This window comes from Protomyctophum parallelum (assembly GCF_964188405.1).
Source record: "Protomyctophum parallelum genome assembly, chromosome: 19".
NCBI classification, from domain to species: domain Eukaryota; kingdom Metazoa; phylum Chordata; class Actinopteri; order Myctophiformes; family Myctophidae; genus Protomyctophum; species Protomyctophum parallelum.
This window is the reverse complement of record NC_139717.1, coordinates 21,641,129-21,653,881: the sequence shown is the minus strand read 5'-3', so window position 1 is coordinate 21,653,881 and position 12,753 is coordinate 21,641,129. Positions and strand designations below refer to the sequence as shown.

The window sequence follows — 12,753 nt, the reverse complement described above, 5'->3', positions numbered from 1 at the left end:
TATATCAGTGGTGCTCGGACATTTTCACGTCGAGGACCACCCAAAATTATACTTCTTTGGACGCTGACCCCCCATCTCAAAATATGTTGTTCCAGGGACCCTGAGAAGCAAAGATTTGAGTTCAAAATGTCAGCTTAAAAATATGTATTCAAAGATGTAGACACATTTTCACGTTTTAAAGCGGTTTTATAAACAGATCTACCAGCTCAAAGCGCGATACGAAGTGACGAGACCTGTAAGACCTGTTATTGTTGCCAATACGTATAAAATAAATGATGGTTAATGATGGTCAAAAGCCAAAAAGGGGGCGTGGATGCTCTCCCCGGCCTCGTGGGGTTAAAGTCGCTGTGTAGAGTGTGGTCGTTTGACATGCGTCGCAGTCTGCTTCTCATTAACACTAATTGTCCCTTCAGGAACCGCACCGTGCAGGCAAGCCCCGACAACACAACACACTCTGCTGCATCCTTCCGTGTGTGTGTGCGCGTGTGTGTGTGTGTGTGTGTGTGTGTACGACTGTGCATGTGTGTGTGTGTGCGTGCGCGCTGCATCCTTCCCCCATGCATCTTCACCAGCTACCAGGAATCACTGGCTGGAATGCTGGGCCGACCAGCCCAGGGAATCACACAGCACGTGCGTGTGTGCAACACCGTGCGTGTGTATGAGCGTGCGCACGTGTGTGTGTGTGTGTGTATTTATTGCTATACTTGTGAAGGCCTTAAAGGACCACTTCACCACTTTTCAATAGGTCCTCACTAATAATCATGATAAAATGGCACGATTTATTTCTACTCAGTCTGTGTCTCATAGGAGGGCTGTGGGCGGTTTAGAAACAGTCTTCCAGTGACATCATCATTAGGCAGATCATTTTTTAAACAAGATTTTTTTACAAAAATGTTTAGATTTTCATTATCGTGAAAACGATGGCTTCCATTTTCGCATTGCAACTTTTCAGGGCTAGAAAGCCTGCAGTAAGCAGTTTGTATTAGCTTGTATTCCCCATCGATGATGTCACTGGAAGACGGTTTCTGAACTGCCCACAGCGTGGGCAGTTCAGAAAGAGATGAGACGCAGACCGAGTAGAAAATAATTGCGCCATGTTATCATGATTATTAGTGAGGACCTATTATATGAAGATAGGTTGAAAAGTGGTGATGTGGTCCTTTAATGTCCCCACGAGTATACTTGAATTTGAGAAATAAGACACTAGTGAGCCAGTGTGAATTTAAGTTTTTTGATATTTAGTCGACTAAGACTACAGACTAAACCATAAGACTAAATAGGACTACTATAAGACTAAATGGTGCGTTATTCAAAAGACAGAAAATGTTGTTTTATGGTTAAATATATAATCTTCTGTGGTAAAGTGTCTCCGCGGGGTGCTAAGGAGGAAGTGTGGAGATGTCTCTAGGTCTTTTTTAAACTCATTCTGGGCAGGAACCCCTTTTGGTGTTTTAAAGCATTCTGTTATACTTTAGCTATTGAAAAATAGAAGATCTACAAGCTCCGAGCTTGTAGGTCTGCTATTTTTGATGGAAAAAAAACAGTGAAAATGCAGCACACATCTTTGAATATATATTCTTTCAGAACGGACATTTTTAACTCAAATCTTTACTTCTTATATTTTTTGGGGGTCCTCGATATGAAAATGTATGAGAACGACTGACACAGAAACATGGAAGAAAACTGTCGGGATTTAGAAGACATTTGATACAAAACGGGATCTGCTATATTTCATGTTTCGCGCGCATGTGTGTGGCCGCTCAACTTCTTTTTTTTACGGGCCGACAAAACTGTCCATTATCTCAGAACCTGCGTTCGCTGCTCCGTGGTTTTGTTCAGAAAGGCGATGTTCGATCTGTCCTCATTTTTGACTTATCCAAGCGTCTCGTTTTGGAATATAACCCAATATTTTGGGCGGGAAAACCCTTTTGGTGTTTTAAGCCTCATGTTACACTTCAGCTATTGAAACATAGCAGATCTACAAGCTCATATAGCGCGGCTCTGCTTTTATTTATTGTGAAGATGTGCCTCAAATCTTTGAATATATATTATTACAGAGTGAACATCCTCAAACTCAAATCTTTGAATATATATTATTACAGAGTGAACATTCTCAAACTCAAATCTTTGAATATATATTATTACAGAGTGAACATTCTCAAACTCAAATCTTTGAATATATATTATTACAGAGTGAACATTCTCAAACTCAAATCTTTGCTTCTGGGGGGAGGTCCCTGGCACAACATATTTTCAGATGGGGGTCGGCGGCATATTACATATAATTTTTGGGGTCCTTGACATGAAATATTGAGAACCACTGATACAGAAACATGAGGTTTTTCAGCGTGAGGGGGGGAGAAATGGAACCTTTTCAGAGTCAAATCTGCCTCATCTGCCTGGATTTATTCTGAAAAAATCCCCCGGCAAAAAAATAAGTGTTAAATTATGCTTACAGTTAGGAAAAGATTCAGGTTGCGATTAACCCATTTTGGGCGGGAACCCCTTTTGGTGTTAGCATTATGTTATGCTTTAGATCTACAAACTCATAGCACGCCACCGAGTGGCGCGCTACAAGCTTGTAGGTCTGCTATTTTTGAAAAACCTCAGGTCAAAATGGGTTAAGGATTATGATTTATAATTGAAAATGTAAAAAACTAAATCCCCACCATAAGAACAATGTATAGTATATGAGAAACAGACATCTTACAATTAGGAGAAGATGAACCCATTAAGACCTGGAACGCATCTGTGTCGCTTTAGCTTTTGACACCTTAAACCACTTTTAACCATTATTTTGGGCTTTAGCTATTTTTGAAAAATCGTAAAAATGGAATATATATTCTTTCAACTAGAATTTTTGCTTCTGGGGGGGGGGGGGGGGGGGGCGGGGTGCGGGGGGGCGGTCCCTGGAACAACATATTTTTTAGATGGGGGTCGGCGGTGGCCAAGTAGGCCTACATATCATATCATTCTGGGGGTCCTTGACATGAAATAGTTTGAGAACCACTGATATAGAGACATCTGTTTTTCAGAAAACGGTCAGGATTTAGAAAGACATCTGCAGGTCTTAATGGAATAAAGTGGTGTGGGGGTTTAGCCCATTTTGACCTGAATGACTCAGAATAAAAAATAATGTCTTCTATACATCCTGACAGTTTTCCGAAAAATCTATGTTTCTCTATGTCAGTCGTTCTTAAAAAGAAATAGCAGACCTACAAGCTCGTAGCGCGCTTGTAGATCTGCTATTTTTCATAGCTAAAGCATTACATAATGCTAACACCAAAAAGGGGTTTCCCCGCCCAAAATGGGTTAAGGGGTTTGACATTTAGAGCTTGGGGTTTTGAGGGAAGCACTAGTTGGATTCCTGCCTGATCTGCACTCTGGTCCAGACCATGACTAACAAGCTCACAACACCTCGTTGCTCCCTCTCTCTCTCTTCGGGGGAAAAACAGAGAGAGAGAGGGAAAATGAGAAGCTAGAGATGGATAGATAGGAAAATTGCGTGTGTGTGTGTGTGTGTGTGTGTGTGTGTGTGTGTGTGTGTGTGCGCGCGTGTACGCACGCGTGTGTGCATGTGTGAGCGCGCTCGAGGGTGTGTTTATTATTAAATGGTTCTCTGTTGTTATGGAACAACTTCGTTATGCTCGTTTGTGTTTTAGTGTTTTTCTCACACCCTTTCGTGCTCTCGTGAGTTACATGACTTTCTTTGGCAAAAAAATAAAATAAAAATCATACCCGCCTGCGTGCGTGCGTGCGTGCGTGCCTGCGTCTATACTACTTGGAGCTATGTATTTCCGGCTATTGCTAGACATCAGCATTTGTCTATATTTATTCATTGTAACATATATGTATTCTATTTCGACTGCATTCGATTGCAATGACGTTACAGTTTTTGTACACCGAGAGTGGAAATGAGCAACACAACGCTGCTGTGTTTACTTATCCTCGATTTGCCTTTAAACTTGTGTCGGTCGCAAAGCAATCGAAGAATATAAATCAAATCAAAATGTCTAGCCATTTTTGCGGTACGTGTATGAGATGTGTGTGCGTGTGTCTGTGCGTGTGTGCGTGCGTGCGTCTCATACCAACGTCGTCTGCTTCGATGTCGTCCACAGATGACACAGACACACCCAGCTCCAGACATTTCTTCATGTGCGCCTTAGACTTCATGTGCTTGGTCAGGTTTCCTGAAACACACACACAGGCGCACGCACACGTGCACACGCACACACGCACACACACACACACACACACACACACACACACACACACACACACACACACACACACACACACACACACAGACACGTTTTTTGTTTTAGTTTTTCCTGAACCCCGTTTTTATGACTTTCAACTGGTGCTATACACGCCGCACTACGTCTTACTGGAAACCAAAGAGCTTGCTGCTGAACCTATCAACACACAGAGAGAGAGAGAGAGGGGGAGAGGAGAGAGAGAGAGAGAGAGAGAGAGAGAGAGAGAGAGAGACTTTGACTTTTTATAAAACCTTTTATTTACAAACTAAAAAAAGCAACAACCGCTTGTTTTCAATCAAAAACATCCATGTCGGGATTAACCAAGGGCATTTTACCAAAGCATAAAATAACATCAACTGAACAGATAGCATCATTAATCATTCAACACCATTTTTCACTAAATTAATGCAGAGGGTTCATCCAGTGACATGCTGCTGCCACCCCTGAACCCCCTCTGCACACCGAGTCCTCCTCCACACCCAGCCCGTCTCTGGGCACAAAACAACACAACAGTACAGTGCAAGTCCATCTTCATTTGTCTCCTTCATAGACCGTTTTTCGCTGCACAGTTCTGGGAAGCAACCCACACGGCAAGATGTCATCTTGAAGATGATATCAGCCCCAGCAGATCAGCTACTGCTCCTGCATCCACCAAGCTTTGACCAGCTATATCCAACAGTTCCACCATGACCACTGTCACACAGGCTGTGAGTGAGCCCCGATGTTGGACTGTGATGAAGGTCCATCCTGGCCCTTCCAACCAGAGGCCCGTCTGAGAATCAGAGCCTACACGTAGCAGGCTCCAGCCGCTCCACCATTGTCCAGTCAACCAAAGCCAACCAAGCTCACAAGTGGCCGGTTGTATCATTGTCCAGTAAATCTTCATGCTCATTAAAGACAAAACCAAGTGCAAAAGAGGACCCAGCGCACAGACGGAACCCAGCGGCACCACCACCATCACACTATCCACGTATCAATTGCCAATTCCGCATCAACCCTCTGCACCAATTTCTTCACTCTGAAAATCTCTTGCTTAGTAAAGCATACTCCTTCTGTTAACTTCATGTTTTGCCTGGCAGCCGTCACAAAACTCTTCATATCAGGGAAGTGCTTTTCAATTCGGATCATTCTCTGGTTTTTTGTTTTCAGCAAAAAACGTTTCATTTCTGACACCCCATAGACATTTTTCTTTTTTTTACATGTTTCATCATCACTCTCCCAACCACCAGTACTATCTTCTGATTCTGAATTGAGTTCTCCTTTCTCCTCGATCACTTTTTTTGCTTTTGTCCCATTTGACCCTTTTGCCTTTCTTTTCTGCCCCACCACCTTCACCCCTTCCTCCTCAGCCCCCATCTCCATGTCAGCTACTGTAACCCCTCCCTCCTCCACTTGACTGACAGGAGGACTACTGTCCTCTTGGGAGCTCGTGTCAGCCACAGGTTCAGCATTAACCACTTCTCCTTCACCTCCACTGTTTTCCTGCTGATCATTTTCTTCTCCCCCTTCATCTCCACCTGTTTGCTCAGTGCCCTCCCCCTCCTTATTGACATTCTCTGCCAACACCTTGGTTTCAACATTTCCTCCTTCATCTTCACCCACAGTACCACCCCCATTAACATTTCCCATCTCCTTTTCAACATTTTCCCCCCAGGGGTTTCTCCCCCGCCCCCCCCCTGGTAGCATTGCTTGTCCCCTCGCCAGGATCAACAACCCTCTCTGGACAGGACCTTATCAAGTGCCCCTCCACCCCACAGCCAAAACACTTCATGTTCTCGGTTGTAGCAAAGAGAGTGTATTCGAAATTGTCCACTTTGATCCTAAAGCCTGTAAACAGCTCTTTACTACTGTTTCTCAAAATCATGAACAGCATTCTCCTGTGAGAAACAACATGTCGCAACTCAGGTGATTTACACCCTGACGGGAGCTTTTTAATTGGCGACGCCACCTTCCCAAACTTGGTCAACTCTCTCGCTATCAGCTCATCGTCAATGAAAGGGGGGACGTTTGACAGAAACACTTTACTCGCTGGCATTGCGAGTGGTGTTGCCCTCACAGGCGTGCCCTTAACCACAACGCCACTCTCAATTACAGCGTTTGCTTTATTCATCTCATCGACAAAAATTACAACGCCACCGTTCATCCTGGCAGCAGATTTAACGCTAGCGGGTCCGACTACTTTCGCGACCGCTAAACTACAGTCCTCCTACAGAACACGGGAAGGCTGGCGAGATCTTAAAGCCGTGCTTCCGTGTCAGAGTTGTGAAAGCCATAGCGACGCCGACAGCCGTCAGCGCGCAGCAAAACACAAAACCACCAACAGCAGTTTAAACACTAGACCAGTGCATAACCGCAAAAAACAATACTAGCGAGATAGAAAGAGCAAAAGACAGAGTATAGATAGAACAAACACTCACTCCGTAACCTCCGCACCACGCTCCCCACTCACACACATCCGCACGAGAGAGAGAGAGAGAGAGAGAGACAGAGAGAGAGAGAGAGAGAGAGGGGGAGAGGGAGAGAGGGAGAGAGAGAGAGAGAGAGAGAGAGAGAGAGAGAGAGAGCTGTTTGTTTTTAGTTAAACAAACATTGAAAACAGCGAATCAACAATGAAGGGAAAAATGACGTCATTGTGTCCCTAACACAAACCATAGACCCGAGGACGATTCTACAAATGTCTTCTATAAATCCTGACAGTTTTCTGAAAAACCCCATGTTTCTATGTCAGTGGTTCTCAAAATATTTCATATCAAGGACCCCCAGAATTATTATGAAATTGGCTGCATCTGAAAATATGTTGTTCCAGGGACCTCCCCAGAAGCAAAGATTTGAGTTAAAGACGTTCACCCTGAAAGAATATATATATTATTCAAATATTTGCGCCACATTTTCACGATTTTGTCAGGTCGCGTGCACTCATCTGCCTGGGTGACGGCAGACTGCTTGCGGTGAGCGCTGGCACTTTGAATATGGAATGAATTATGTACTGGCCATATATGGAGCAGTGTCTTGAGCGTACAGGGTTTGATGAAGGTCAGATGAACATTATGGAGATCTAAGGTGGCAGTGGGGGAAGTGTATTGAGTGTACAGGGTTTGACGAGGGCCGGCTGACACATAGAAACATAGCTTTTTCAGAAAACTGTCATTTTCAAACAGACATTTTCAGAATCTGATCTCAGGTCAGAATGGGTTAACTTAACATTGATGACGACGTCACGTAATGTCACGAGAGGGAACGGATTTGGACTTATACGAGGTTGTCCCACGACGACATCGACCATAACGAGGCTGTCTGGCAGGCTCCCGCGCTGCCACACGGCAGCGTCGCGATGAAGACATATAGACACAGGCGTGCGTGCGTGCGTGTGTGCGTGTGTTTTCACGCCAAAACGTCACCGGAGCCATAACACCTCGCTCTGTTCTCGTCGAAAGTCGCACCTTTAATTGGCTCGACGCCGCATATATAATTACGTGCCGTCGCTGCTTGTCGGGACGGAAAGCTCGTATATATATGTCCAAAAGAACGTTCTATATCTCTTGTTGATACAGGCAGAGTTAATCATTTCGTATTGCATTTCCAAATGGAAGAAATGTATATATACAGCGCTGAAGTGTTTACTGCATGTTTTGTAATAACGATCACAATCTACAAAGTAACTACGGGTTTCAAATAAACGTAGCGGAGTAGAAGTAAAAGTACTGTATATTGGAAATACTCAAGTTAAAAGTACAAACAACTCAGAATTGCTCGCGCAGTCAAATGCTCAATGTTCCACGTGTAACTCTGGGAGTATAGATCTCCATATATGGAGCTGAACTGTTCTGACATTCCATAATGGATCCTTCCCCACCCACCCGTCATTTGACACAGACTTATAGCATGTTATGTAGACAGCACTATAATTGTATTGTATATAGTCATAGCACGCCATAGTACATATGTATAGCATAGTAGTGAATATGTATAGTTTATTATGTATAGTGTATGTATAGTTTCATCATATAGATATTCCACTGTTACCTTCTTAGCTTACGCATGTCTCATGATAAATGCTTTTATGTGATGTATTCCCATGCTTTTGTTCTTGCTTAAATGTAAGTCGCTCTGGATTAAGAGCGTCTGCTAAATGCCTAAATTGTAAAATTGTAAATTGCATCCTTCCTCTTCGATGTCTCCCTTTTGACTGACACACCTGTCCATTTCACACTCTAGACGGGCCCGCCCCAAAGTTATTACTGCAGCCCGGCAGCCGGCGAAAACTAGAGTTCTCAACAAAGTAAGATCTGGGGGGTTGATCAGACCAGTGTGTGTCCAGTGGAAACCTCGTATGAATCTGATCTCAGGTCAGAATGGGTTAAACTCATAAAAATATACCTTTGGTCTTGAAGGCGAAGTTGCAGAAGCGGCAGACGTAGGGCCGGACGTCGGTGTGCGTGCGGATGTGCTTCTTGAGCATGCTGGGCTTCTTGCAGCGGATGCCGCACTCCTCGCAGATGTACTTGCCGCGGCCGCGGCCGCGCACGTACACGTAGTCCTCGTTGGACTTGTACCTATGGGGACGCACACACGCATGCATACGCGGTGTGCAGAACGCACACACACACACACACACACACACACAAAACAACGGATTGTGTTAGGCCTGACGTCTAAATTAAAAAAGGATAAAAAAAAAAGAAAAAAACTCATGTTTCTGTATCAGTGGTGCTCAATATTTCATGTCAAGGACCCCGAGAAATTATATGTATTTGGCCGACGACCCCCCCCCCCCCCCCCATCTGGAAATATGTTGTTCCAGGGGACCCTCCAGAAGCAAAGATTTGAGTTAAAAACTGAAACTCTGAAAGAATATATATTAAAAGATTTGAGGCACATTTTCACGATTTTTCAAAAATAGAAATAGAAATATTTTTTAAAAATCGTGAAAATTCAGAGCCAACACTTTTAAGTAGTACAAATATTTGCTTCTGTGGGGTCCCTGGAACAACATATTTTCAGATGGGGGTCGGTGGCCAAATGCAGACATTTGGGGTCCTTGACATGAAAACGTTTTGAGAACCATCGACCTAGAAACATGGGGTTTTTCAGAAAACTGTCAGGATTTAGAAGACATTTGTAGAATCGTCCTCAGGTCTAAATGGGTTCAAATCCGCCGCCGCCGACCAGGAAATTATCGCTATCGCGTAAGTCCAAGACCATTCCTTTTTAATTATCTACAGACTACAGGCGGCTTTAGGCTATTTAACCCTTGGCCTACAATTCACGGAAAAAACGGAATTAATCGAAAAATCTAAACCTCCCGTTAACGGAAAAAACGGAATGACAATCAATATCAGTTATCGCGGGGTCAAAAGAGCAAAAAATTATATTTTTTCGCTAATATCACTAATGTTGGATGTAATTTACCAAAAAACTGCCGAAATCCGCGTGATCGTGCGCTATCGTGCACGCGCGCCGTCTCTATGTGCGTCGGTGTAAAAAATGTGATATTTTGCGATCTTTTGGGGTTGATTTGAGGTTAATTTGACTTAGTTATGAAAAATATAGCATTAGCTTAGCAATCCGGACCAGCCAAACTATTGACTAGGGTCAAACTACTACAGGATGTTGTTGATCGTTCAACCGGAAGTGACTTAGGAAGATCCGTCTATTTTAGCCAAAATCAGCATAATGATGCTTTCCCGCCATCTGGTGGCGAATCGAGAGAATACATTTGCAATGAATGAACAAAGAAAAACATCTCTTCAATCCACCAGATCTTTCTTGTATGTTAAAACGATGAATTAAAAATATGCCAATTTGTTACCCAAACAAAAAAATTGGTCCTGGCATTCCAAGGGTTAAGTGCCACGGAAAAGTGGAGAAAAAAACGTTTCAATGCCTTCAAACAGCTATTTCACAACGTTCTGTTTATTATAACCGCAGGATAGAGCTATGATACTCTTTGTTCATTTTCTCGCTCAAAAAGTTGTAAAATAGTTGTTTGAAGGCATTGAAATAGTACATCAAGCAGTGGACTCCCTCCGCTATCGGTTTTTGCACTGGCCTATAACTATTTTAAAATAATATGAAATAGTAAAAAAATAAAAAGCTTGCGTTGCGCGCTTTTAGATTATTTTTGTGCGATGAAGTAGGCCGGGCATTAAGACCTGAGACCATCGGATTCTACGAATGTCTTCTAAATCATGACAGTTTTTCTGAAAAAACTATGTTTCTATATCAGTTGGTGTGTCAAACTATTTAATGTCAAGAAAAATTATATGTATTCGGCCGCCGACCCACATCTGAAAATATGTTGTTCCAGGGACCCCCCCACCGCCCCACCAGAAGCACAGGTATGAGTTAAAAATATTTTGGCGTGAAAGAATATTTATATGCACAGATTTGCGCCACGTTTTCATGACTTAATTTTTTTTAGCAGATGTACAAGCTCGTATGAGTTTGTAAATCTGCTATTTTTCCAACAGTTTTAAATAATCGTTCAAAGTGGTTGTTACGCTGTCACAGCAGATCTGACAGCAGCTTTTTCATAAATAGCAGATCTACAAGCTTGTAGATCTGCTATTTGCTATTTTTCAAAAATGGTGAAAATGTGCCTGACATCTTTGAACATATATTATTTCAGAGCGAACGTTTTTAACTCAAATCTTTGTTTCTGAGGCGTTCCTGGAATTACATGTTTTCAGATGGAGGTCGGTGCAGGCCTATTACATATCATTTTTGATATGTAATAGTCTAGACATGAAATATTGAGCACCACTGAAACAGAAACACAGGTATTTCAGAAAACTGTCAGGATTTAGAAGGCATTTAAAACATTTCGACGACGCCAGGCCTGAATGGGTTAAAAGGGTTTTAATTTACGCAGAACACGACAAACAAAAACGTGTGATGCGAGATTTCTTGGCGGTGACGGCCGACGGTATACTTCTAAAAAAGCGCTGCGTGTCTGTATAGTGGGACGTTTACACAGCTGCGGCAAGTCTTTGATATATATATTCTTTCAGAATACTTATTTTTTTAAATTTCTAAATGGGTTAAGCACACGGTAAGTGCATAAAGAGGATGGGGTTTCAGGCGCGGTGAGCGTCTCAGCCCGGTCGGAGCAACGAAATTAATTTGGTATAATGTATTCACCGTCCGCGCCAAAAAAAGCCCTGCTTCAAGGTGGTGGATTTATCCATCAACCTTTTACACTATGGAGACCCCCCCCCCCCTCTCTCTCTCTCTCTCTCTCTCTCTCTACACTTGTGTGTGTGTGTGTGTGTGTGTGTGTGTGTGTGTGTGTGTGTGTGTGTGTGTGTGTGTGTGTGTGTGTGTGTGCGTGCGCACTTGTATTACTAGACTTGTGAGCACCAAATTGTCCCCACAAGCCACATCACAAGATGTACGGTTGTTAACTTGTTTTGTATGGTTACAAAAACTGCTTTTAAAGATGAATTGGGAAATATTCTGGGATTGGGATTAAGCATTTTGAAAGGTTTAAAGACGGAGTGCCACGGTTTTTTTCCCACCCTAAAACATGATCATCAGGTATTATTATAATATAAGGAGGAAGAACTTTTTCCAAAAAAGTGTGTAGTATTTGTTAATATCATGCTTTTATGTGGACACGCCCACCAGTTCATTAAGTATGCCTGGTTTGCCTGGTGGGTGGTGATGGGCGGTGATCCACCTGAACTGAAGCCACACCCACAGCTGTAGTTGTATGATAAAGGCGGAGGGGTTAGGGGAGGGGCTGATAGTGTGATGTCACTATGTTACTGTTTATTCCATTGGCCCGTTTGACTGTCAAGGGTTCAGCCTCCAGGAAGAAACCCTAAATACAAAGTAAATACACCATTGGACATAAAAAAAAACGACTCCAGGGTGTCTAATGAAGTACTGTCACCTCATAGACACATGAAACACTGGAAAATAGAAAGATTGTGGCACACCATCTTTAAGGGGTTGGAGTAATGCTGACGTATGCTCAATTGCGCACCGGTGTGTGTGCGTGCGACTTCTCCTTCACATTTTCACCACTTCCGTGGAATGTAAACTCTCCACCAGGGGGCAGCATAGATAGAGCACACTGAATGGCGTCAGCGTTTTCTCCATTCAACAGGCAGGACAGATCTTATAACTCTGCTGTGCCCCATTTAGGCCTGACGTCAGTGGTGATCAATATTTCATATCAAGGAACCCACAAATTATATGTAATTGGCCGCCGACCCCCATCTGAAAATATGTTGTTCCATGGGACCTTCCCCCCAGAAGCAAAGATTTGAGTTAAAAACGTTCGCTCCGAAAGAATATATATTCAAGGATTTGCGCCACACTTTATGGTCCCCATGCATGCTAAATGATGGAGAGTTGTTACCAAATGGACCCTTATAAAGCGTAAAACTCTTTTACGCTCTCAAGAGTTAAATTATTGTTAAACATCTGCATTACTTAATTTCCAAGAAGTCTACACATATAGATAATGTAGAATATTTGTTATTTCGAT

General features: G+C 43.0%; 1 protein-coding gene across 1 annotated transcript in view; it reads right to left on the bottom strand.

Moving 5' to 3' along the window:
- Nucleotides 1–12,753, bottom strand: part of LOC310876465 (uncharacterized protein) — a 51,092-nt gene that overhangs the window by 7,173 nt on the left and 31,166 nt on the right. The window contains exons 17-18 of the mRNA XM_083790005.1: nt 8,637–8,812; nt 4,089–4,190 (exon numbers count right to left, since the gene is read on the bottom strand). Coding sequence (XP_083646131.1) covers nt 4,089–4,190; nt 8,637–8,812 — 278 coding nt within the window. The remainder of the gene's footprint in view (nt 1–4,088; nt 4,191–8,636; nt 8,813–12,753) is intronic.